Source organism: Rhinolophus ferrumequinum, chromosome 3, assembly GCF_004115265.2.
Source record: "Rhinolophus ferrumequinum isolate MPI-CBG mRhiFer1 chromosome 3, mRhiFer1_v1.p, whole genome shotgun sequence".
Taxonomy (NCBI): domain Eukaryota; kingdom Metazoa; phylum Chordata; class Mammalia; order Chiroptera; family Rhinolophidae; genus Rhinolophus; species Rhinolophus ferrumequinum.
Window position 1 is genome coordinate 12,726,311 of NC_046286.1, and position 27,979 is coordinate 12,754,289.

The window sequence follows — 27,979 nt, forward strand, 5'->3', positions numbered from 1 at the left end:
AAATCCAGAAAGAAACATGAGATCAATGCATTTATTCCAAGTAATTAACACATTAAAAATAAAGTTCAACTTGCCCAAGCCAACTCATAAATTCTTTAATCTTTTGAACAAAATGTACAACCCAAAACATCACACTATGGTGGAAGTAACTTGGGAAAGGGAGAGGTAGAGGAAGGAATACATATGGGTTGTGGAACAAACAATTAAGCCCAATCTCAAAACAAGTTTCAGATTTTCGACCTCTTCAGAACAGAAATGGCTGCTAAACAATTTAACACAAAGTGTTACTGGATCATTATACAAAGGCCATTTCAAAAATAAAAGTGGCCCCCCAAAAAACGTATCTGCTCCTGGCACTGAGCCACGAATAAGCCTTACTGATCTGTTGTCTTCCAAAAGTGAGCCTGCTAGATTTTCTTCCATGTTTACTGAGGCCATTTCCAAATGAGTTAGCAAGACCATTTCAAGCAAAAGCAAGAGAATGAGTGAAGTAAGGGGGGGTTGACATGCCACGAGGAAGTAAACAGTAAACAAAAGAGCTACTCACGCTGCATTTCAAATAATGTTAAGGCAGGCCCATCCAAATGGAAGCCTTAGAGATGAACCATCCTTCCTTCATCAGTAGTTTTCCACTTCTGCAGGCTTTCTGGTATTTCTCCTAGAGGTCCATCAGCTGCCCAGGAAATTGGGTGGGAATACAACACAGCAATTGGAGAAGTCAGCTCTCTGTTTCCCCCCTCCCCCACATTGCAGAAATGGCAGAGTCAAAGCCAAAATACAATCAAAACACACTATGTGGTGAGCCAGATAGACATTTGTTTTTAATGACAAAGTAGGAGAAAATAAATTGGCAAAAAAAAAAAATTAACAGAAAATACTTTTTTACAGATATGTATAGAAATTATGATTGATTTGTCTGGTATTTTAAGGAGAAAGGAAAAAAGTAGTAAGTTTTTTAGCTTCCGTGAACATTTACTGTAAGATGCTGACTGCATCTCTTGGTGTAGGTTCCAGATGATATAGCCAACTAGTCCTGGATCATCTGGGCACCGGATTTCTAGAAGCCAATTTGATTCATCCACAAGTCGCTCTGGGCATATATTCTTAGTCATGAACACTGGATTCTGTGTGGTCCTGGATAGCATCAACTGCAGCTTCGTGTGCAGGTATTTCCTGAGGGACCACATTGCCTCCAACTACCTGCTCCCTTGTTGGGGACCCTGAAGCCAAAGATTTTACCAAATTCAAAGGGCTGCCATTGTCCTCATCTACCTGAGGAACTGCTACCTCGGTGATGGATGCATTAACTATTTCTAGCTGTAATGGTCCCATCTCCAAGGAACTGCACTCAGGAAGGACACCTGGCACAGAGAGATGAGAACATAACTTCTCTTTTTGAACTCCAGATGTCCGTGTGACAAAGTCAACAAGATCTGGAAGGCAAGGGGATGGCCCGAAGCCTGCAGGGTTAATTGTTTCTGATTCCAATCTGAGTGAATCTTGTTTCTCTAATTGAGAAGTTTCTTCTACTTCTTCAGACATCATTCCTCCTGCCAAGAGGTCAAGGGCCTGGTGTGTTCCCTCTAGGTTCCCCAAGCCAAGGTCAACATTTTCTGTAGGAAGTCCAGTTTTCAAAATGTTAGGAGTGATCCTTCCATTTCTGGGATTAGATGAGTTTTGTTCACCCTCTGTTCCAAAGTTAAGCACAGGGTTTTGGGAGAATCTAATGGAAACTCAGAAAAGGATGGGATTGGTTCAAAGTCAGTGAGAGCGGAGGGATTACATCCTATAGGTGACATAGAATTTTCTTCACACACCTTCTGAGACAGGGTAGTTGGGGATCTATGTGCTGGGTCTATTTGCATATTGCAGAAATCCACACCCATATCTCCCAGGTTCCCCAGGGTGGCAAGCTCTTCTACTTTCAAGTCTGCAACTTCAAAGTCTTCTAAGGCCTTGCTTTCCATTGTCACTGTCAATTCTGGATGGACATCTTGAAGCTCCAGGGCTTCTGTTTCTGGTTTCTCTGGGCTCTCCCAGGTCTCTGGCTTCTTCTTGTTCTCATTCCAAACAGCCAGTTCATAGATCATTTTACCCTGAAAGTCTTTTGATCTTTCCCTTTTGAGTTTGAGGCTTCTGTACCTCGAAGTTCTGGAAGCTGATTCTGGAGCACAATTTTCCAGCCACTCCTCACTACCAGTTGAACCTCCTTGCTCCTGTGCACTATCTGTTAAACCCACATCTGATTTGGCTGGGGACTGAAGAAGCAATTCTGGGGCAGAAATTTTCACAGTTGCAGCTTGTGGGTTCTGGAGTAAAGACCTAGTTTCTGACGGAAATGAGTCTATTTTAGCCTTTGAGGAAGAGAGAGCCTGTGTATTCAATTCAATCAGTACTTTACTTTGAATTTCACTTCCTGTCATCAATTTGGACTGTTCAGCCTTCTTGTCAGTCATCTGCAACTTGGGCTGTTCGGTTTTTCCCTCCCACATGTATCTGTTCCTATGGGTCAAATTAGAATCGTCTATGCTACTAGGCCCAACATTGATACATGTTCCTTTTCCTACCATTCTCTCAGAGAGCTTTGCTCCCCTTTTTTTTAGTTCAGTGTTTGTCTCTATCTCACTTTCTCTACAATCCTTACATTGGTGGAGCTCTTGGCTTTTCTCATCCTGGTTACCAGATTCCACAAGGTGGGTTTCTACCAACTTCTGCGAATCCATACTATTACAGTGTTTATCTGACAGCTGAGGGACTGGCTCTACACCTGGTGGCCCTGGCTCTCCCAGGTCAAGCTCAATTTTTCCCTCTGGAGATATGTCCCTATTAGTGTTACTCTGGAAGGAGCCAGAAGTCCACATGGCCAAAGTGTCTGTCTTTGGAGTAATAGTTTCATAAGGCCTGCTTTGGCACAATCTTGTCAGAGGCTGCAGGAAGCCATAGCTGCTGCATCTACTTTTTGAGTCTACGTGTTCTACAACCGACCATTTCCCTAGGGACACCACAGTTTTTGCAATGGGCTTTTTAGGGTTTCCAACTAAAGCAGCAGAGACCAAACTTCCATCTGGAGGCAACACCTCTTGGGCTGCACTACTGTTCAAAGCAGAAGTGGAACAGGTGTCTGAACTTTCAGCTCTAGAGAAGTTGCTATTTTCTCCATTGGCCAATGGACCACCACTCAGCTTAGTCTCAGGGGCCCCCTTTCCACCACTACTGTAGAATATGTCATACAGGTCCTTAGCATTGGCTGTGGCTAAGCATGAATTTCGCTTTTCCAATTTTTTTGCTTGTTCACTGAAAACACTTGACAGGGGAGGTGGAGGACGCACTAACACAGAGAATAGGGTCTGGTCCCGGTCACTCTCACTCACCCCAGGAGCGGTCTCATCAGAAGGAATGGCCGTTGGCTGTGCTGAGGCCATGATGGCTACTGGCAACCCTGGGTTCAAAATGTTAGGACCAAGGAAGCCAGGGCTGAGAGTGTGAGACACAGTTGAGTTTGATTTTACTGGAGCCAAGACAGCATTTGCTTGAGCAGGAGTTGGGGCAGCTGGATGAGGTATCACTGGAGGTGGTGGAGGCGGTGGTGGAGGTGGTGGTGGAGGAGGTGGGGGCATTTGTTCAGGTATATGGGATGGCTCATTCTTTTCAGCAAGTACCATTTTGTCCTCTGGAGATCCTTTTAGAATCACCTCTTCGCCTCCAAATGCTTTGGAGATGATGTCCGGAGGCAAGAGGAGATCAGATGAAGACTCTTTAACCACTGGCAGGGGCTTAGCAGTGGCCCCAGAGGACTTGATGGACAGAAAGGTGTTAAGAGGAGCTGGCTTGCTAAGTGCGGCTGGCCCTGACTTGCGCAGCACTGTGGATGGGATGGGCAGGTTGGGTCGGATCTTAGTCTGTGGTGAAGTTGTCACAACAGGCATCCAAGGGCTAGTATGGGCCACAACAGTTTTCCCAGACAGCTTGATTTTGATGGGCTTTGCCTTCCCAGCTTCCGCTTTGCCATCCTCTTTGTCCTTACTGCTTTCCATAGTCTCTTCCTTGGGAATACTTGGGGCCACTGAACTTTTTTCCTCCTCTTTTTCTGGCTTCTTCCAGCTGAATTTCCCAAAAGAGGAAGATGTTGGTGATTCTTTCTTTACCTCTTCTTTTAATTGGAGTTTGATGCTAGCCTTCCTTTTGTTTTCAGCCTTTTCAGGAGAGTCCCCACTCTCAGAGAGACGGTCCTCTAACTCCTCAGAGACCTTGTCATCCTCCTTGATTTCTTTCGTGATCTTTGCCTTTTTCTCTTTCTTCTCTTCCTTTGGTTTCTCACTAAGTTTGCGCTTTAGCTCACTCTGACGTCGTCGTTCTGTCTCTAAGACCACAGCCAAACCAGCTTGGTGGTCCAGATTCCGCCGCTCCTCATACAATGGGTTTTCAACCACATATTTCTGGGAAGAGAAAAGATAAAGGCTCAACAAGTGGTCAAAATACTGTAAGAGAGAAAATCTTGGCCCCACCACTGCTGGAATTCATTCAGTAGAAATCCCTAGAGTCATCTTCCTCAAGGACATAAATGACTCTATCAGGTCAGCATCTCTCACTAGGATTGAGAACTTTCTAGTAATTATACAGAACTTGAAGTGTTGATGACTTTTTCTGGCTCTGAATATGTATGATAAAGTCAAAAGAATTATTGCAGAAAGTGAGAAACTCCACAGGCTACTACAAAGACCAACCTTGTATTTCTCATTGTGTTGGTGACCCTTCACATGTTGCTCTCCAGATATTGGATCCCCCAAAAATTCCTCACAGAGCTGGCAGTAATATCCAGTGATGGGAATCAGAAATTCAGAGCCTGGAAGAAGTACAAGAAATCAAGAAAATAAGTCATTTCCACCCAGGATGACAGCAACCAAAGGAAATCCCACTTCCCCTTTGCTATAAAATGGTTAATGGTATAGAGGACCTTACCCAAAAGTAGCATTTAGATGAATTCCAATGGCATAGTCTTTCCAACTTAAAGCTTGAACTCAGGACCTCTATCTCTTCTACCTCTTGGGAATACTAACTGGTATATTCAGGAGTTTCCTGTGTCAGACTCATTTCTGTTGCTGATTCTCCTCAAACTCCAACTAGCAGTAAGTATTTTAGGAGATTTAAAAACTATACTCCCAAATAGTTAGTCCAGGATCTCTCATGCTGGTATTAATTGTTCAGGGACCTATCTATCTTTTACAGATCTAAAGGATCTATATAGCGATACTGACTACCTATGAAGGTAAGAAACTGAGGAGTTTAAAAAAACTTTCTACCTCTTAATTTATGCCCCTAAAAATGACTATTCAAAAATATTTCTTAGTTGAAAAGGCAGTTAATTTGTGCATCTCTTACTGTTCTTTTGTACCTGGATTTCAAATAAGATTTTGGTGCATAAGCCAGTAAGAAAGAAAATTATATTTGAAAGTGGTATACATATGTATAACATCTGTTAGATTTTTGGCCATAGGAGTAGAGATCATTCTTGTTTTATACAGCTCTTTATTCTTTAGGACCTAGTCCACTGTTTTGCACATAGAAAGAATTCTTAGAGCTTTATCAAAAGGCGTATTTATGCTGCTTCCTAGTACCTTAGTTTAGGGACACCTCTTCCTTGGCTAAATGTAAGGAAACTACAAAAAAAGGCAGGAGGAAACATACCTTTTGCAGGAACAGTGATCTTGTCTGTGCGCTTTACAGCATCTTGCTTGGCCTCATTCTGGGTCTTTGAAGCCCAAGGTCTGTTGTAGGGATCCAGTGTCTATTTGCAAGAGGCAGAGGCGCTCACACAACAGCACTAAAAACTCAATGACCCATTTTCTCTCTTTTTGCTCCCCCATACACCAGGGGGGACCAGAAGCCCCCAGCCACCCACCCCCACCCGCTCTGCCAACTGTTTAAACGGAAATCACCTGTGGGAAAGGTAAACACATGTTAGAGCAAATATCAGCAATGGATAAAATGAAACAAATAATCAGGTACTCAAGGAATCAAAAGAGGCCGAAGCCTCACTTACACTTGTCATGGTGTCTAGTTACAGGCAGGTCCCCTGGACTGAGCCCTGGGGATGGTGTCTCCTTTGTTGGTATCTCTTGGCTCTTCATATTGGGGCTCCTGCCCATATGAGAATGTTTCATTTGCCAGCTTTGTAATGCAGATTAGGGTACAGAAGTTTGAGGGGAAGAAGGATGAGAGCAGAAATAACAGGGCAGAACACCTACCTGTGTGTGCTTCTTATTGTGCATATGGGTGAAGAAGTCAAACATGGTCCCACAGATGGTATTGCAGTCTTTGCACCAGTGATTGCCAGCGTCATAATATTCATAGGCAGCAATGGGCTGGTCAGACTGCTTAGCAGCTGGCTGGGGGAGCTCAGCAGGCTTCGGGCTCTTCGTCCGGGAATTCTCATGGTTCACCTTTGATTCCTACAGGGGGGAAAAACCTGTACTTAAAAGGAATTCAAGGCAGTCTAGATCTGTCTTCTCTCAGAAAAGGAAGTAGCCTAATGCAACTACCGTGTTTCCCTGGAAATAAGACCTAGCAGGACCATCAGCTCTAATGCGTCGTTTGGAGCAAAAATGAATATAAGACCCACTCTTATTTTAATATAAGACCCGGTATATTATATTATGTTGTATTATATTATATAATTATATAATATAATATAGATTATATTATAAATTATATATATGTATTATTATGTAATATATTGTATTATATATCATATATAATGTATTATTATATAATATAATATATATGATATATAATATAATAGAGAGTCTTATGTTAACATTTGTTCCAAAAGACACATTAGAGCCGATGTTCCAGCCAGGTCTTGTTTTCGGGGAAACACGGTACAGAAATAGGGCCGTATGACCATATCTCCAGTGCCTAAAGCTGTACAAACTGGGGAAAACCTCACAAGAAATCTGTCTGCAAGGCTCAAACAGAACTAATGAGACTCCATAGTGCTATTTCATCGTGGAGAATAATCACAATGGCAATATATGTACTTACATATCCTAAAATACCTAGAAGAATACTCAAGGTTATGGCAACACTGGCCGCCTCTGAGGAAGGGGAAGTAGAGAAGAAGGATGAATGGCAGCCTTTTTACTGTGTGCCCTTTGGTAGATATTGAATGTGTTACCTATGTAATTCAATACAATACATTTCAAAATCATAAAGACAACTATGGAGGGGAGAAAAACCAAAATGGAAAAGCTAACTGCCAGGTTATGGAAATGCAGAAACCAGACGATAGTGAACTCACTTATCACAGACGCACCCTGGTGTGGACCACTGGAGGGCAGGGCTGACGCTGTGCACAAAGCCGTCCGTCATCTGCGTATGCGGGACGACTTAAAGGCTTCTGGGTAAAATATTCCTGTCTAAATATCACCATTGGAATTTACAACCTTTGCGTTAACATGACTCCTTTTTTAAAACCTATCAACTCCCCATCATTAAGTTATCAATAATAAATACTTTAATATGAATTCATTTGTCAGCAAGCTGGGAACAAGACACTTGGGAAATAAGAATTTTGGTTAATGGTGGGGAGTGAGGAACAGGAAAAACATAATTTTGGAACACAGAGAGGGTTAAGTATGAATGAGGTGCTCCAGCAGGACAAAATCAGGGAACTGGGCACCTGTAACACTGGCTGGTGGGGAAAGGAAGGCAGGATGGGAAAGGAAAACAATTAGCATTTCAAAGATAATCTTTCCCTACCAGAGTCTTATTCAAGAGGCACTAAAGAAATGACACCCAGCAGTTCAGGGACGGGCACACGCGTATGTTGCTGGTGAGTATTAACTGGCACCATCTTTCTGAAGATAATCTAGGAATACGTATTACAGACCTCAAAATTCTTCATACTCTTTGACTCAGCAATTCTATTCCTTGACATTTGTCCTAAGGAAATTATTATGTCAAACAACAGGTAATTTCAAAACTTGCCCCTATTAACTTTCTGATCACGATCAGGCCTTCTATGGCTCTCATCTCCCTGCATTCACTTTCACCTCCAATTCATGCGTCTTCTTGATGTTTCCCAAACACTCCAGAAAGGCTCTTCTCTGAGGGAGTTTACTATTTTCTGTACCTGGATCTCTCTTTCCACTTATACCTACATGGACAGTTCTCTCATTGCTCTTAGGTTTTCATTCAAAAGTTACTCTCTAAGTAAGACCTTTTCTAGGCCCTCCATCTAAAATTGACACCCCCATCTTTGGTTCCTCATAGCACTCATACCTGTTTCATTTATCTTGTTTTTTCCTCCACAATCTAACATATATACCTGTACCATGGCTTTACTGTGTTCATTCCCTCCTTGGCCTGCTTTACCAGCATTTAGTTATGATTTTGCAAAACTTCACAAATTTTATTCAAATTTTTTATACCCTTCATAAGATTGAGAGCATAGAATTATGCTCTGAATTTGCAAAGAACATTTCAAGGGACAGTATGAATCAATTCAATGTTTACTGATGATTTATTTTATTAAAGCAATAGAAATTAGTAAGTCAAGGATAATTAATAATTAAAAATAGGATGTCTCTTCCAAACATTTAGTTACCAGCAAGTCTTGCTATTAATATATGTGAAGAGTTACTCAAGTGTTTAACGTAATAAAAAAAGGCAGGTTAAGTGTTGGGGTTAGCTGTCTAAGGGAATATTTTTATATTATGTAGCCATAAATACATTTTCTACAAGTATGTTTATTACCTATTGAGCAGCGAATGTGGTACTGATATAACATATGTCATCTCTCTCTTTTCAAAATCCTCTTATGCCAATTTATGTCACTCAGAATAAAACTGAAAGTTATCTCAATGGCTTGCTCAGTCACCTTCTTCAGACCTTTACTCAAATGTCACCTTTTGGTTTGCATTTCTGATGATACTGATTAAAGCTGCAAAAACAGAAACAAAAAAAACCCCAAACAAAAAAGCAGGTGATTTGAATGGTTAAATTTTGGCGGGGGCCTGCCCTGTGGCTCAGGTGGTTGGACCCCCGTGCACCAAGGTCACCGGTTCGATTCCCACATGGACCAGTGAGCTGCGCCCTCTACAGCTAAGATTGTGAACAACAGCTCTCCCTGGAGCTGGGCTGCCCTGAGGGCCCGGCGGCCAGCGTTGAGTGGCCGGCAGTCATGGTGAGCTGCCGTGGGCTGCCGCTGCTGTGTGCTGCTATGGGCTACCGTGTGCTGCCATGGGTGGCTGGTGGCCAGCGTGAGTGGCCGGCAGCTGGCGAGAGCTGCTGTGAGCGGCCGACTGACTGCCTCAGCCAGCGGGAGTGCAAGGCTCTTAACACCAGCATGGACCAGGGAACTGTGTCCTACACAACTAGACTGATAAACAACAGCTTGAACCGGAGTGGGGCAGGGGGTGGGAGGAAGGGGGCAGAAGGGGATAAAAAAAAAAAAATTTTGGCATCTATACATCAGAAAAATAAGGTCATTAAAAATGTTATGAGTGAAGTCTACTGACATGAAAAAATGTTCAGGATATACTGAGAAAAGTATACAACAAAATACACTTGAATAATCAAGTAATGTATGTAAATAGGCATAGAATGTTTGTCTTGTTCTTTTGTTGTTTTTGGTTAGCATAGAATGTTAAATGTTACCTTATCCAAAAGACTTTCCCTAACTACTTTATATTTTTTATCCTGTTTTCGTTGTTTAGGCACTTGTCATTCCTGCACTTGTTTATTTATTGTCTATGTTCTCCTATGTCATGAGAATAAGAAATAAGAACCTGTCTCCAGAGTTCCCTGCTATACTTCCCATATCTAAAATAGTGCCTGGCATTTTCTTGGCGATCAATAAATATTTGTTAAATAATTAATGCGATCCTTTTTTAGTTGATAAGCGTGATGATTGGGTGTTCACGCTCTTGTGTGAGATGTGCCCCCCTCAAACCTTGTTACAACATCGGCACATTACACGTCTGACAAGGAAAAAGAAAAAATTAATGAGCAGAAGAAGAGTATTTGGAATAATATATACCAAAGTATTAATAATAGGTATCTCTAGATAGATGGAATTGTGGAAATGTGTTTTTATTTTGTTGTGTTTTTTTATGAAATGAATAGGAAGAGAAAGAAAACCAAAAACCAACTATGCATTTTAAAGAGGCAAAGAAAAAAAATACAAGGACAGGTAGAAAAAAGAGACTGTAGACATAATATTCCTTACTGTTAAAATGAAAACCAAATTGCAACATATCCCTGTTAGCCTCAGAGAAAACGAAGACTCACTCAAATAAAGACAGATTATCATGGGGCTAGTGTATAAATGTAACCCCAAACTTTCAAGTTCTTCTCCCAAAGGCCCTGAACTCAATGGCCCTGGTATAAAAGAGTACAGTCCTACCTACTTGAGAAAGAGAACTCTCTCATGAAGACATGGAATAATTAGACTTTGGGTGCTAGAGAATACAGAATATCCTTTTCTCTACCCCAAACATTAACTGAACATCTACTATATACTAGACATACCGGATGCTGTGGGAAACACAAAAATAAATAAGTTCCACTCTTTTATTCTCAAGAAACTCTCATTCATTGGAAGAGACAGGCATGAGAACAGACACATTGTGAATGATGTTTTAAACATGACAGAATGAAATAAATCTTATAAAGAAACAAATATATTATGGGAGTGATAAAGAAGGGCTGAATAAATTTAGGTGGCATTCAAGAATTCTTCATGGAGAAGTTAATATTCAAGGTGGGCCTTAGTGGATGAAAGATTATTCCAAGGTAAGAGGATTATTAATGCACAGTTAGAGAGCCATACTGTATTTCCCTGAAAATAAGACCTCGCCGGACCATCAGGTCTAATGCGTCGTTTGGAGCAAAAATTAATATAAGACCCGGTCTTATATTACCAGGTCTTATATTAATTTTTGCTCCAAACGACGCATTAGACCTGATGGTCCGGCGAGGTCTTATTTTCAGGGAAACACGGTAATAGCATAGTACACATCTGGAAAAGTGCAAGCATTTTGAAGTAGTAGCAGTGTAAGTAAGGGGTAATGTTTTTGAGCACTATTCACTATGTGCCAGGCAATGAGTGTATTGGGGACTATATTGGAGAATGAGACCTGTCTTAGAGATACCTGTCCTTTGAACCTTAAAATCCAATTGGGGGAACATATGTAATTATATAATTACAACTGTCATAAATGCTAAGAAGAAAAATTACAAGGTATTGTGAGTGTATGTCAGGCATTTTTAACATTCTGGGAAATCAAAGAAGGGTGCCAGAGAAATAATTTAAGTTGCAACCTGAAGAATGGGTATGAGTAGGTTATAAGAAGGGATAATGAAAGAGTGGGTTTGCATGATAACCAGAGGGAAGAGAAAATGCAAAGACGTCAGAGGGAAAGACGCATTTGAGGAATAAAAAGGCCAGTAATGAAATTATAGTGAGCAAGGGAGAAAAGATGCATGAAATGAGGCTGAAGAGGTAGCAAGGCTGTATCATGATCACTGGCTGTATGTGAAGACAGGAGTAAGAGGGTAGCAGTACAAGCAAGAGTTGAAGGTGGTTTGAATTTGGATGGCAAGGGAGATGGTGAAATGGATGAAACTAAAATTTACTTCGGAGGGAGAGCTGGTAGAATTTGTAATTGATTTGGTATGGAGCAGTTAGGGAGAGGGAAGCACTAAGAATACTTTTCAGGTTGTTGGCATGAAAACCGTTGGACAGTAGTGCCATTCATTGAGCTGGGTAAAACTGGAGGAAGGAAAAGTTAGAGGGAGGTTGAGCACAATCATTAGTTTAGTTTAGGATATGTTGATTGTGAGGTGTTTATGAGACAATGAAGTAGAAATGATGAATAGTCTGTTCGACACTTAGGTTTGAACCTCGAAAGAATCATTTGAGCTAGAACATAAAACTGGAAGTTGTCAGCATGGTATTTAAGCACAGAACTGGGCCTACTAGTGGATGAAATGACCTAGGGAGAGAGCAGAATTCTGGAGAACTGAGCTAGGACTGAGTCCTAAAGAACTAAAATATTTAAAATCAGGTACAAGAGAATAGGCAGCAATGGAGACTAAGTAGCAGCAGCCAGTAACTAGGAGGGAAAGAAATTTGATAGAAGCCAAGAGAAGAAAGCATTTTTAGGAGACAGTGATTCCCTATATCAAATACTGATTTGAGAACTGAAATGCATTCACTGCCTGTACTACATGGTGGTGACCTTGTTGCTAAATATGACCCACAAAATAGTATACACAAGTTATGATAAGATTAGAAGCCAAACTGGAGTGTGTTAAGGAGTAAATGCTAGAACAAGAACACGGAGGGTTCTGAATGTTGAGGATGTGGGATTCTCCTTTGTGGGCAATGGGGAACTGCTAATACTCTGAAGGAGAGTATCAAGATCTGATCTATGCTTTACAAAAATAACTCTAAGAAGCGTAAGAGTAGGATGGAAAAGGAAGCTAAGAAAGTGGTTACTTAGAAAGCTTGTTGGGCAGTGGTTGGAGCGCGGTGCTCCTAATGCTGAGGTCTCGGGTTCGATTCCCACACCGGCCAGTGAGCTGCGCCCTCTACAGCTAAGATTGTGAACAACGGCTCTCCCTGGAGCTGGGCTGCCGTGAGCAGCGGGAGGACAGCTGGAGAACAGCGTGGGCTGCGGTGGGCTGCTGTGTGGTGCTGAGGGCTACTGTGGGCTGTCAGGAGCGGCCAGCAGACAGCCAGTGTGAGTGGCCAGCAGCCAGAGTGAGCGGCCGTGGGCTGCTGTGTGCTGCCATGAGAGGCCGGCGACCCAGTGTGAGTGGCCGGCAGCTGCGAGAGCGGCCATGAGCTGCTGTGAGTGGCCGATCGACGACCAACTGCCTCAGCCGGCGGGGAGCGCAAGGCTCATGATACCAGCATGGGCCAGGGAACTGGGTCCTACACAACTAGACTGAGAAACAAAAGCTTGAACGAGAGTTGGGGCAGGGCAACGCAGAAAAAGGGTAAAAAAAAAAGAAAGCTTCTTTAGGAGTCCATGGAAATGAAAGACAAAATGGAAAAGTTGAGTCATTACCTTGCTGTTGGAAGAGGAGTTTGAGGACGATGAAACTTTTTCTGGACTCTTAGATTTTTCTGCTTTCCCAGGCTTCTCTGTAGCCTCTTTACTGTCATTTGAAGACTTCTGGGATTTATCCAAAATGTTAATTCCCAAGATCTGAGCCACTTTGTCCAGTTCAGATTGCTTCTTTTCAGCCTCTTCTGCCTCTTGTCGAAGTTCTGCGATGTCCTTCATAATGTTATCCTGAAGCCGACTCACCTCCACCAGGAGTGGGTCTTTGTGGCCATCTTTCTCCCTTCGTTTCTTGCGCAGCATTTCCCCTGAGTAGTCAAATGTCAACAGAAAGAAACACAAGGAAAGTAAATTAAGACAAGTTATTTTTCAGTCATGAGTAGTAATATCTCAAGACTATGGTCACAAAATCTTTTCCCATAAAACTTTGTGAAAGCAAGTGAAACTCTCCTCCACATGAGCGGGAGGGGGTTTAGGTGAAGATTCTATGGAGATAAAGGACAAGTGATTATATTATCTCTCATGTAGGGGTCATTAGCTAAGCATCTATAGACAGGTTTCAGGAACTCCTTGAACCCCCAAAATGGTATGTACAAGTTGGTGTGCATTTGTCCTCCAAAGAGGCTAAAAAATGTTGTAACTATGAATCCAGTGGCTGTCCTCTTCAGAGGCAAACAATTATTCAGATGGCAAAAATCATTCAGTCACGTATTTGGCTTTATCTGAATTAAGACTGTTCACCAGGGCCTACATTGAGTTTTTAAGTTTTGCCTCAGCCTCACCTAATGTTATCTGTTATTCCAAATGGCAGCTCCACATGAAGGAATCCTCACAGGATTAATAACTAAGATTCTCATCCCTAAATAGTCCAAACCCAAACAGAAGAAATCATGTCTTCTCCCACTCTCTGTTCGTCCATGCCATCACCAAACTGTAGTATTTAGAAGCTTTGTTATGTTCTTTCCTCAGTGTGTGTGTTAATTCCCAAAAGCATAGACGAAGAGATATCAAAATAATCAAGAGGTATCATGTAATATCTTTTTGTGCCAAAAAATAAGGAAGTACTCAAAAATGATGAGCAAAACCAAAATGCCAAATCTGGGGCAATTTGAGCATGAAAATAAATGATAGTAAAATATACCCTACTGAATGAAAACTCCGTGAGTTCACACTGATATAAATGGATAAATGGAGGAGGAGGGGTGGGTGGGAAGCTCCTCCTTACAACAGAAAGCCAACTAACAGAAGAAATGATGAAATTAGAAAATGATGAAATTAGAAATTTAATAATCATAATAATAACTGCTGCAGGCAAGAATAATCAATGAATGCTAAAACTAACATGCTGAAGTTTGAGGAGCAACTGAATAATTTACATAGTCTCAAAGTATCTCCTCTGTAAGATACTCATTAAAAAGGGCAAAATAGTAACTTTATTGTAGAGAAACCTGGCTAACACCACCTTAACCAAATGACCAAAGTTGACATCACCAGTAATGGGACAAATAATACTTGATATGAACTCAGCATCACTTCTGTGATGTTCATACCAAAGTTCATAACCTGAATTGAATCATAAGGAAACATCAGACAAACCAAAACAAAATATGTGACCTTCTTCTCTTCTAAAATGTCAACATCATGAAATACAAATATTCAGGAATTGTTACAGATTAAAGGAGACTAAAAATATGCAACTGAATGCAATGCATAATCTTGCATTTTCTTTTGCTTTAGGAGATTATTTGGACAACTGGTGAAATATGAATAATATCAGCAGACTACATTATATTACTACTAATTTCCTAATTTGGGTAAATGTACTATGGTTATGCAAATCAATTCTTTGTTGTTAGGGGATACACAGTGAAGTATTTAGGAGTAAAGGAAAATCATACCTAAAACTTACTCTTAAAGAGTTCAGGAAAAATCACACACACACACACACACACACACACACACACACACACACGTTGAGAGAGGGGAAAGAAAGGATAGAGCAAATATAGTTAAATGTTAACAATCGTGGAGAATACCTGAGAATTATTTACACTATTATTCCAACTATTCTGTAAGTCTAATTATGTCAAAATTTTTTAAAGTGAGACTTCAGGTCACTGAACCTGTCTGAATGTCCCCAAAACTCTTCATTTGGATCTCTTACTCAAGTTACTACAAAAAGGCAGTCATGCAAATGAGTGTCTGATACCTTGTTGTTTATGAAGCCGCTCCAACTCGGTCCTGAGATAGTACATCTTCTTCTGGCGCGCTTCCTGGTCACTCTTTAGCTTTTCCCTCTCTTCAATAACCTACAAAGTAAAAAATGCTAAGAATCATTCAGCATCCAACATCCTACCTTTTCTACTGCACTCTTCCATAAGCCCTCAGCCTAGATAACATCTGAATGCAAGGATCTAAATGTCTGCACACAGAGGCTCTAAATTTATAGTGAAGGTGATATTTCATTCTGATCCAAGTTCCAGAATAATTCTTTCCAGAACTACCCTGCCCAGAAAGTATTTTTATGCACGAAGCATACTACTATTAATTTTAACCTAAAGCTACTGATAGCAACTATTAGATAGTGGGTCTGAGCCAAAGGGAACCATCAAGAAGGGAACTAATATGTGTTATGGGTGAGGCACTGTGTTAGTTGCATTACATATATCCCCTTATTTAATCCTCCTATTATCTGTTTTAATAGCAAGAAAATTGAAGTTGTAAAAGATTAACATATCCAAGGTCATATAGTAAGAGAATTTAAAATCCAGGAATATATGATCTAAAGCTCATGATCTTTCAACTGTATTACTACCATCTAATGGAAAAAACAAATATGGCTTGTCTTTAATAGGCTAGTGTGAAAAACCTGTTATTATCAGCCCTGACTTAAGTGCTAGGTTCTAAAAGGGAAAGCGCCCAGTCTCCAGTGTTTCTGCAGTCTTAAGCTTTGTCTTTTTGAAACTATCCTCCCTTCTCTTTCCTAAAAGACTTCAACAAAATGGAAAGTGAAGTTCAGGGTATCCAAGTACAATGGAAAAGTAAGGAGAGATGTTTTCTGTCTTAAGATTAGCTAAACTTGTTCTAAACTAGAAAAAAATGAGATTGGCCCTCCAATTTTTCCTTTTCTTTCTTCTCCTCAAGTCAAATCAAATTTATTTGATTCCTATTGGTAAATCAAATTTATACATTATTACATGTTCTCGTTCCTAAACAAAGTGAGTTATTAAGGACCTTTAAAGTTAACGGTATGTTTTAGTTTTTGCACTCAAAATTCTATTCAGCATTCCTTACCCCTACATAATTTTTACCCACTGCTCTAAAACATCTAGAATTACTTTATCTTTACCCCAGCCACTGCTTCCTTCCTGCAGCCTGGGAATCCAATGAATCTTGATAGTATAAAAACTACTTTTTTATAAAAAAGTGGCATAAAAATGTTATTCCTAGACTCTAAGATAAACTACAACAAGAAAAGCTTATTTCTTGGTTTAATTACCAAGCAACTAGTTATTAGCTTTTAACCCTCATAATCACTAAAGGAAAAGGATCCAAAACTTAATGGGATGACACATATGATTTAATTCTCCTTCACCCAACCCAATTTTGGTTCCTCGCTCCCTGATGAGGTCATATTGAAGACGTCAAGGCTCCCAGCTTCTACCCTCTATCAGATTAATCTCTATCAGATTAATTCAGATAGAGAAATAAACTTAAAAAAGAAGTCTAGCAATCACAGTGGGACCTAGAGCCAGACTTTAGTTTTAGTGAGAAAACGTTGAGAAAAACAGGGGGGACATATACATAACTTAGGGTGATGACAGCAGCCTCCAAAGAACTTAAAGTAAAAGGGCCTTACAATTTTTCAGCTCCCTCTAAAACACAAAGACAAATTTAGGTTAAAATAGAAGATTCAGGCACAGGATACCCAAAGGTAATATTCACCTTCTGCTTCTGGGAAGCACGGTTCTTCTCATCCGAGATCTTTTCCGGATTGTACCTTATGAGCGATGGGATGGACATCTGGACAGGCACTTGGGCAGCAGGAATTGAGCCGAGCACTGACTCCTCCTGCTTGGGCTCGGCAGGAGTCACAGTGGGAATCACACGCAGGTTGGGACGGCTACGAGTAGCTTGTTTGGTACCTGGAATGACCCTGTGTGGTTCAGGTAGAGGGTGCTTTGATGGTTGGGAGGCAGGGTACATGGGCCACCTGGAGGCTGCATATGCCATGTAGTGCCTGTAGGCATCAAAGGAAGCGGGGGCAATGGCAGGGCCCTGGTAGTTTGGAGGTATCCGAGCTGGAGCAAACTGAGAGGCTCTTGGCACATGAAACTGCGATAAAGAAGCAGGGTGTGGGAGTCTAATTGGGGCAGATGGAGCTGATGGCAAAAGGCACCGGACTGCAACAGATGACTGAAATCCACTGCCAACCACCTCTGTTCCTGCAATATGACCCACTGGATGGTCAGACTTGAGGAACGGGGGGCTGTTTTTGGTGAGCAGGTAAGGATCCACGGGGGAGACTGGGTGCGGATGGGACACCTGTGGGGAATGGGTATTGCTATGGTGTGCCTCCCTGCTCTCCAGTTTGTGAGGATCTGAGGAACGCCGATCAGCTGAGAAACGGCGATCCACAGAGGAACAGCGGTCTGCGGAAAAGTGTCGGTCAACTGAGGAACGGCGGTCAGCGGAAGAACGGGACGGCTTCTTGCCATGAAGTCGTTCCTGCGTGCGTGCAGCCAGTTTACTAATCTCTGCTACCCCAATATCCAGCCCAATGGTCTTGAGCAAGTCATGAATCTTGGCATATTCTGGATTGGTCTCTTCTACTGATTCCAGCTTTACAGCTGGAGCCGAAGAGGGCAGGGAGCTTGCCTTCTGCCTTATAACTTCACTCTCACAGCCCCCAACGGGCTTGGGTGGCGATTCTGCTTTTAAATCCTCTTCTTCATCACCATAGAGAAATTTCTCCTCATCCTCAATGTCAGGGAAGCTACGGCGTCTTTTTTCCTGTGTACTGGTAGAATCTGCCAACATGCTCAGAATGCGGGAAAAACCACTGCCATCCTGGCTGGCTCTCTCATGGGGCAGCAAGAAGTCTGTGTGCCGCTCAGGTCCCTCAGCCTTCATATCCAGTTTCTCCTTGTGGCACAGAAAACTTCCAAACTTCTCTCTGAGAGGACTGTTGTCCTTGGGCATCCCAGCGAGCGGACCCCACTGGAAGAGGCCGCCCTGAGGTTCCTTGAGGGTTGTCTCCACCAAAGTCCCTTTGTTGTCTTCAATCTCTGAAGCAAAAGCAGCAATAGCACCACTTAGTGGAACAGATGGGTGTCCGGAGTAGAGAGGGTGATCCTGGCTGGAGTTGGTACTGCTGCCAAAACTCTCAAGCTGCAAAGACAAACACACCTGATTTGGCCTTTATGCAGAAACTCAGAAAACTAGTACTTGAGATAAATACTTAGATGAGATGTTATTCTTGTATTAACAGGGGAAAGGCAAGTATGGATGAAAGGGAGGAACAGTATCCTTAGGCAGGTTCAAGATTTAGGTCCCCATCTCTCCAGATGTTTCTGCTATGGCAAGAAGAAATTGGAACTAAGGCAGATTGGATTGAATCTTCATTTTGCCCATTTGTTGTAGTCCTTATCAAGGAATATGAATTCAAAAGAACTTTAGAAGATGTCTTAGCTTACTTGTTTTCTTTTCTATGGATCCCCAAAAGAAAAAAATTTGAAAGTGGAGCTGCTTTGGTTAAAAAAGAGTCAGGAAACTCTGAACACTGACTGATCAGCCTTCCCTTGCTTCCCTAAGTGCCCTTACGCACCTCTTCGGAAACCTTTAGCTCTTTAGAGGACAGCTGAAAATTAGTGCTCATGCCTGGCCATCTTTTTTATAGGTTAGGAAAAAATATCAAGGCTCAGAATGGGGGGAGGTGACTTGTCTAAAAATCACAAAGCAAGTTGGTGGCACAGGTGGGTCCAGAATCAGAATAACCTGATTTCTGGTCTAGTGTCCTACCACTCATATACATTTTGTCATCTCTCTAAAGAGAAAATTCAGATCATCTCCTCCTTTTGCCCTTCAAACTTCAATTCCAAGAAACCCATATTCAAAGATTCCTATACGGCTACTGAATTTAAAGAAATAGACACAAGAGATATTCTCCGAAATGTCTGTTTCGAAAGCCTAACCTATGATAACAGAGCCTTTTACTGATGCGTTATAAGGCCTACAGTTTCCTTTGGAGAGTTCTGGGAGGTGCAGCTCATAGGCATAACAATGTTGCTCCAGAATACATTAAAAAGATACCATTGGGGCACAGCCCCGAGATAACTACCCAGGCTTTAAGACATTAAAGGGAGTACCAAGAGACCACAGAATAAATGCAGCAGAGACCTGCATGGAAGGCTCCATGTCCACTTCGATCCGCTTCTTCAGAATTGACTTCTTGGGCATCACAGATACTTCTTCAGGCCGATGTAAAGAATATCCTGGCTCCGATGCTGTTAGGACACCTGACAATCCAGGGATGGGACAGCTTGTGCCACCACCATCAACTCCCACCAGCTCCTGACTCAAGCTCCTACTTCTCTCCTCCTCTTCCTCTCGTTTTCGCCTGGCAAGGTCCAGCTCTCGAAACTCAGGGTCTAGAAACCTAGGGCTCGGGCTCCGTCGACGCTGTCGATAGTTGCGGCTCCCCGATGTGAAACTTGGGTGATCACTTCCCATGCTGTGCATCTTCTCTGTGTCATCGTAACGAGGCCGTTTGGCCTCCTGGCTCCTTTCCTCAGCTCGTACTGAGTAGGAGCCTTTGAGTTTGTCTCTACTTCGTTCTGTTCCATGCAACATCTCATCATGACAACTGATATGGGGACTGTACTCAGAACGATGCAGGAAAGTTTCCCTTGTTCGGTAGTCCTCATCCAGTTGTCCCAAGAAGGGACTGAGAGGCCCCTCCTCCCGGGAAATATACCGCTCAAGACCTCGAGAGCACTGGGAACTTCGAGTGAAGACAGAATCATCAGCCAAGTCATCCCTGAGGGAAGAGACAAGCGTCACTGAAGACAATGGACTTGGAAAGAGCAAGACCAGACAAAGCTAAGAGGCTGACGCTGGAGGAGGAGGCTATAGAATGCCTAGGACAAAAGACAAAAATCACGAAGTCCATGAACAAATCTCTATCTATTTACATGGAACATCTTCTTCTCTACAGGGTCACGAGCAGTTTCAGCCTCTAACTAAGGGGAAATATGACTATCTATACAGACAGAACTCAGGCTGATTTCTTTGACGAGACTTTGGGGATGCAGAGTACCATGCTAGGGTTTGGGAGATGTGAGAACACCACTACCTGAATACAAAGAGCCCTGGGTTACATGACTCGATGCTAACTCAATTCTAGCTCCCAAAAAGTGTGGTCTGAATCCGCAGCGCCAGTATCACCTGAGAACGTTCAGAAATGCAGATTCTCAGTTCCACCCAGGCCTACTAAGTCAGAACCTGCATTTTAACAAGATCTCCAGGTGACTTGTATGCACCTTAAAATTTGAAAAACACCAGTCCAGATCAATGATCATCCACAGCGATCCTGAAGACTGCTCAGTTGCTGCCTAAAGGAAGGAGGTACTAGGAAAGCAGAGACCGTATGGCTCTGGGCCTTTCACCTCGTTGAATTGAGCCCGCCCCACTTTTATCTGTTTATACAGCAAAGTTCTACATAATATTTCACTTGGAAAAGAAGGATTTTGCTGGGGGAACTGGGAGGAGGTGGTTAAAACTATTGTTTTATCTAATTGGCATGATTTTCTCGTAAGTTTTAAAAGGTTCTCCAATGCTTTGTTTTGCTGGCTCACATATTAAAAAACCATAAAACTCCCTCACAGCCTGTTTTGTTCCTCTCTTTCCTGCCTTGCCTGGATATCCACAAGCACTCCGCTAAACTTGGGCCCAGGAAAGAGTTTGTGATGGTTTGACTCACTATGTATTTTTATCTCATAGAGATACAAAGGTCTTGCAAGACCTTTGTGACGTGAAGGTAAAAATACAAGATGGGACATCTGTCCTTTCAGCTCAGAGCTCTATACCACACACCACAGTCCTAACCTTTTTGGGCATTATGGTCACAGAGCTACTATTGCCCAAAAAGAAAGTTTCTGATTTAAATAACAGATGGAAATAGAGATCCTCTAGCATTTTAAGCATACAACTTTTAACTAATCTGAATGAAAAATTTACATGTCACTCACATTCCAGAGTTTCCTATGGTTTCTAGTAACTACTCTTGTTTTTTGTGAGTTTCTGGAAATGACTTTTGTTTTTTGTTTTGTTTTGTTTTTGTTTTTATAGTTGCTTTCCTATTTCTGGGACTAAGTTAGCAGAACAGCAAAGAGTCGCTTTTTCTTTTTCACCAGCCCAGCCTTTGTTCAAAGTTTTAGACCTGGGTAACAGTTATAAATAACTTTCTGAAAGACTATCAAGGATAAACTTTATCACCTTCTCTAAAAGAATGCCACCTGTGGTAATCCAGATTTCTGTTACTCACCTCCTCCCCAAGAATCTGGGGAATTTTAAGTTCTCGATGTAGAATTCAACAGGAAAGAATGGGAATGAACCAAGGATGAACTCTGAAATCAAATATAACCAGAGTAAAATATTTTACTCTGTAGGTTTGTCAGCCATGAACACTCCTATTTCCAGGGAGGAATGTCCATGAGTTGAGTCACGCCATTGTTAAAACACCACCTACCATACAAAAAAAATCTCTGATCATATTAGTGAACGGGAAAAAAATACCAGCTCCACAGGTAGTGGCAAGTACATCCATGCTCCCATGTTCAGCTCTCCACGAGAACCATTACATGTCACCACCAAATGACATACTAACCTAAGATCTAATCCAGAACTAGTATCAGGAAGCTAGAAATGAGATGACTCTCAGAAAGTCTCAGTCCAAACTTGCAATCTCCAGCAAAAAGAGGCAAAAAAAAATAATAATAAAAGAAGGCATAGTTAAAACAATGAGCTATTATGTAAATACAGACATAAATAAGTTTGCTTATTAGAAGTTCATGTCCTTCCCTAGGTCTCCCAAAGGATAAGAGAAAAAACTGGCTGCAGTAAAAGTGAGCCCTGAAAAGGGCTGCCTGATCTCCTGTAGCTCAGAATAGTCCAGTGACAGACTCTCTGTAAAAGCTTTGGTTAAGTCCAACTCTTCCCTAAAATGAGGTCTATTTAAAAAATGAATTGTTAGATGTGGGTGATGAGTACATGGAGGCTCACTGTACTATTCTACTTTGTGTTTATGAATTCCATTAAACAAGTTAAAAATCATATATGATAATATATGTACACACATAAGTTTGTACACCAATGTTCACAGCAGCATTATTCCTAATAACCAAAAAGTGGACACAACCCAAATGTTATCCATCCATCACTGATGGATAAACAAAATTGGCAGTAGAAGGAATGAAGTACAGTTATATAATACAACATGAATGAATCTTGAAAACAATATGCTAAGTGAAAGAAGCCAGTCACAAAGGACCATCATATATTGTATGATTCTATTTATGTGAAATATTCAGAATAGGCAAATCCATAAAGATAGAAATAGATTAGTGACAGGCTAGGGGTGGGGGTGTGGGGGACTAACAGCTAAGGATGCAGGGGTAATAAAAATGGTCTAAAAGTAATCACAGTGGTATGACTGCACAATTCTGTGAACATACTAAAAGTCACTGAACTATACACTTTAAATGGATGAATTCTATGGTACATGAATTATAGCTCACTAAAACTATTAAAAAATGTATGTGATAAAAAAAAGAAAAATGGTCATCCAGAGCCCAAAATTCCCATTCTTTTCCTCTGCTGATTCCCCAAAATGCCTGAAGAAAGCTGTTTGCTTCATTTTCCTAAGACAAATCAGAGGGGGGAAAATCCTACTCCTTCAACCTATGTCAGGGCAAGGAGGAGTTAGGGGACAAGAATTTCATGAATAGAACTTATAATGTGCAGAGTACTTTGATAACCTGGAGGAAATGACCTTACACTCACAAGTGTCTAGAAGCTAAGTGTCTTCACCCAACCTGTTCATACTCCCTAACTTTCAAAGGTTACAATCCTACACACAGAGCTGCCAAGGTAAAGACACTGATAACGCTGGAAATGTGGCTATAACCCAAACCTCATATAAAATTGAACAGATTCAGGAAAGGAAGAAAAAGAATTTTAGGGGCTCAGGAAAAAATAAACACTTACATACAAAAGACAGAAATGGCCTGTTTCATTGCCTGCAAACTGGACTCGTTGTCAGGAGACATCCTGAGAACGCCCATGGCCTGGTTTGAGTACAGCCATTATCCACATACACCGTACTGAGTGAGAGGGCATGCAGGGGCGAGAAGACCAAACAATGGCCTGCTACCTCTTTTTAGAACCTTAACCTTACTTTCTCTAAAATAAACTTGTCTTTCTGAAATACATGACCTGGGAAAGGAGATTACTGCCCCAAACTCCCTAAAAGGAAAATTTTAATTTTTGTAACTCAAAAACAGACAACCTGCTATCTGAAGAACACACGCATTAACGAGTTCATGAAAAGGGCGGTGACACCCTAGGCCTAACAAGAGGAAATGCTAAAGTTACTTGAAAAAGTCAGCAAGAAAGGAAGACAAACACCATGCACCACCCACTCAGCCTGCCTACTCAATCACCTCCCAAAACAGAAGCAGCCAGAGGGGCAAGGGCTGCTGCTTCTACTAAGTGATACGGTCACATAATACCTTGAAGCCCTGTCTTCAGAAGTTTCCAGTGTTTATGACACAGGACTGCCTTGCCTCATTGCATCAAACAGCCACTGGAGCTTTGAAGTAAATGTTACCAAAGGGCAGCATTGGTTCTCAGACTTCCTGCCCAGCTGCCCCCCACCTGCCTGCCTATGCTCTGTGTGACCACTGCATGGACAGAAGTCTTAGTTTGAAAGCACATTACATTGACTTGTTACTGCTAATCATCTGTGAAAACTCCCAATGTGCTGGGCAGAGACCATCACAGACATGTTCTCAGCTCTTAGAAACTGAGTGTTTTCCAGCACTCCCATCCTTACTCTTTTCCTTTTCAAGGTGAAAAACATCTAATGTGATTATTTATTTCCCATGTATAGTTAAGTTCCTAGTACCTGAGATCTGTATTTAATACTCTGTGGAGTGTATTTGCCCTTCCTCAGCACTCAATAGTTGTAAAGTAATAACTGAAATTAAATATTTTTAAAGATCTCTAACTTTCTATTAATACTTGTATATTTAATATGGATACATATATTACACATGAATTTATTTAAACCCATTCTGAATCTATAGTTCAGCCTGGACAAGCTGAAAAATAATACCATCAGACAAAGACTTCCTATTTTGTCCAGAACTTTCCTTTGCAGAGGGACCTCTATTACCGGTATTTTAGAATCCATATCATCTCAACTGTTTTTAATTTGGGGGACTCTGTTTAATGTCCCCTCAGCTTTCCCCTTTCCAGTTGCACCAGGATGACCTTTTAAAGTCTTTTCTTCTACATAATTCTTGAAGCAACAAAGTCTGTATCCATATACTCTCCCCACTCCGAAAGCCTTTTCCAGTGTTATACTTTGTACTGGACATAGCGTATAACTTCACTGCTGGCACCACTCTTTCAAATACATCATTCAGAAAACAGCAACGTTTCTACCTTCAACCCCTATTGCAGTCCTGCCTCAGACGAAGCTTACCTGTCAATATCCTCCAGATTATCCACTGGTGACCCCAGTCGATCACTAAGCCGCCGCCGTTCTGGTATGCCGACACAGAAGTGGTCATTGCCAACAGTGATCCTTAAGCTCTGTTCCAAAGAAGAGTCAGAACGCAGACCAGGAGAACGTCTCTACAAAATAGTCAATAGGTCAAGACATCCCTATACCCCAAAATGTTCTCTTCCTTAGACACAAAGTTGTGGTCCAACAAGGAAAGAAATGGCTATGGTAAGATACTACTACAAAAAATACTTTTTAAAAAATACTACCATTTTCCTAGGTGAAAGCCCACACTTACAGCTCCCAATCACTGAGCTCTTGTTCTTTCATTTACTGGTACTATGTATGGGACCAGAGGAGTGAATTAAATCTGCTGTCAAACCTATATATTTTTAATGAAGAAGGCAAGGCAAAAACAGTTGAAAAGTATTTCTGAGAGTGCTATAAAGTTATTAAAACATAGTATGAAAGAGATTGGGAAAAAGGAGCTATTTCTAATAGAATGGTTAGAGAAGGCTTTTCTGAGGTGACACCATTTAACCTGAGGCCTGAATAATGAGATGTCAGTCTTGCAAAGAACAGATGGAAGGATGTTTCAGGCAAAAAGAAAAACAAGCTCTGCAATGAGCTTAAGGTGTTTGGGGTAACAACAGAAAGGCAGCCACTGCGCCTGCATAAGAATGACAGAAGAGATGACAGGCAGAAGCCAGTTAGGAAATTTGGATTTTATTCTTAAGAGGAGTTCAAGTAGGGGAGTGATGCTATCTGACTACATGCTTCCTCCAGATGCTCACATAGCTCACACCCTCACCTACTTCAGGCCGTTATTAAAAAGTCACCTTCCCAGGAGGCCTACCTTGGCTACCCTATCAAAAACTATAACTCCCCTCTCTGTTTTCTTAGGCATTTAACATGCCGAAACATTTTACTTCTCTATCTTATTTATTATCCAACTCCCTCTGCTACAATATAAGTTCTACGAGGGCAGGGATTTTTAACTAGTTTGTTCACTGTTATATCCCCAGTACACAGGACAGCACCTAATACATGTAGATGTTCAATAAATGCTTCTTAAATGTATAAAGGTTTTAAAAATCATTTTGACTGTTGGATACAGAATAAACGGGAAGGTAACAAGAGAGGAGGGAAAAGGAGCCTAATGTAATAATCCAGGCAAGACATAACAGGGTTTAGACTAGAGTGATGGCAGGACCGTTTTGGGGATGCATTTTGGAAACCGCTGACAGGTTAGACAGATAAAAGTTCATCTGACCGATCAGGCTTGGGAAAAGGGAGATGATCACTATTTCTGGCAGAGCAATGGGTGACATAATTTACTGAGACAGAAAAGACTAGAGCAAATAGGTTGAATGTTGGAGAAGAAAAGGGAGGTTATGGAAACAAGTGTTCTGTTTTCCTTGCTCCCTCTGTAGTAACTAACAGACTATAGCTGCTCATCTATGAAAATCTTAACATAGCGACAAGTCAATTCCCTGTGACCAGAGTACACTGTTAGGGAACCACTCAAGAAATTAGTAACTGTGTCAAGGGGTTTTAAAAAAGATTGGTGAACTGAAAATAAAAATAAATTCCAAAACACCAGACTCCGCCCAGAGGCTCTATAGAGGGATGCTTACGGTCAGAGGTCAATGTTATGTCTAAACTTTTTAACCTCGTGCTGTCCCTCTAGCAGGGAAACATGACGGTACAAAAACACATGGATGTTGGGAACCAGGCAGATATGAATTGAACCACAGTTCCATCACTTCTTAGCAGTGTCATCTTGATTAAGTGACTTAAACCTCTCTGGGTTCCTCCGCTGTTTTTTAATAACGAATCATTTTAACTGCCTCCCCTCAAAGGGTTGTGAGTGTTCAAAGACAATGTGTCAAGTGACGGGCTAAGCGTAATTCCTGCCACATAGCTCTGGAAGTGCTCCGTAGAAGTTACTGCAATGGCTGTGGGGATGCACACTTCATTTCGGAGAAACAGCTCCAAGTTAGACAGCTAACAGTTTACACCCTAGGCGTCTACGGTGGCATGGTTTAAGCAACCCTAAGTCGCCACAAAGACATGTCAGCGTCTTTTCTGAGATCCAGGGGCAGCTGAGGTCTAAGGGGATACAAAACCACGGAACTCGGAGGAAGCATCAACTATTGAAAAAGTACCAGGCACATGGTTTGGAAGAAATTCCCCTCGCCCTGGCAAACTTCACACCTCACCCAGGGTGAGAGAAACAGCTTATTCCCAGGAAATGGGGCACTGCCTCCCGACTAGGCGCCCGCGCGGTTCCCGAGTCCGTTACTGTGCAAAGGAAGCTCTCGGGACTGACAAGGAACCTCCAAGTTCAGGCGTCCCCGAGGGAGCCCACGGGGGTGGAGGGCCTTCGATTTTGGGACCCTGGCCTGGAGGCCTGGGGCGCCAGGGCAGAGAATGTTTCTGGAAGCGGGAACCTCGGGCGACGGGGTTGGGGTACGAAGGGAGTCCGGTCAAAGGGTGGGATTACCCGGCTGCCGCTGTCGCCTGGATGGTCTCCACGGCCGTCCCGGGCGAAGTCGGAGCGGGACTCCCCCCGGCTGCTACCTCGGAAACCGGCCGGGCCCGGCGGGAAGAGTCGTCGGCCCCGCGGCGGCGACGGGGAGCCGCGACGGGCCCGCGGCGGGGATGGGGAGACGCGACGACCCCGCGGCGGGGACGGCGAGGCCCGGCGGCCGCGGGGTGGGGATGGAGAGCCGCGGCGACCCCGTGGCGGGGACGGCGAGGCCCGGCGGCCGCGATGCCCTGAGGGCGAGCGGGGCCGGCGAGCCGGGGTCCGCGACGAGGAGCCGGAGGGCGGCGGCGGCGAGGTGCGGCGAGCCGGGCCCGAGGAGGAGCCCGAGCTGCGGCCGGTGCGCGGGCCGCCCCCGCCGCTCTCTTTAGGCCGGTGTGAAGACACGGAGGAGCGGGCGCCGCTGCGGTACATGGCTCCGGCAACAGCGGCCGCGGCAGCTCAGACCCGCGGGCGCCCTGGACGCCGGGCCCCAACGCGCCGCCGCAGCTGCAGCCTCGGCCGCCACGGCCGCCGCGCACCGCCCCCACAGCCGGAGCGGCCCCCTCCCCTCGGCCCCGCGCTGTCCCG

At 42.7% G+C, this 27,979-nt stretch overlaps 1 protein-coding gene and 1 non-coding gene across 2 annotated transcripts; one reads left to right on the top strand and one right to left on the bottom strand.

Annotated features, from left to right (window-relative positions):
- Positions 1–27,856, bottom strand: ZNF318 (zinc finger protein 318). Its single transcript, XM_033103521.1, is given in 11 exon segments — positions 1–1,709; positions 1,712–4,436; positions 4,725–4,843; positions 5,686–5,785; positions 6,246–6,449; positions 13,077–13,381; positions 15,283–15,382; positions 17,019–18,464; positions 19,473–20,112; positions 24,841–24,992; positions 27,368–27,856. Coding segments are annotated over 11 exon segments (6,852 nt in total). The 5' UTR covers positions 27,824–27,856; the 3' UTR covers positions 1–1,104.
- LOC117020925 (small nucleolar RNA U13) lies at positions 9,883–9,986 on the top strand. Its single transcript, XR_004422759.1, has one exon. It is a non-coding gene; the product is annotated as a small nucleolar RNA U13 (small nucleolar RNA).
- Positions 27,857–27,979: the final 123 nt, after the last annotated feature.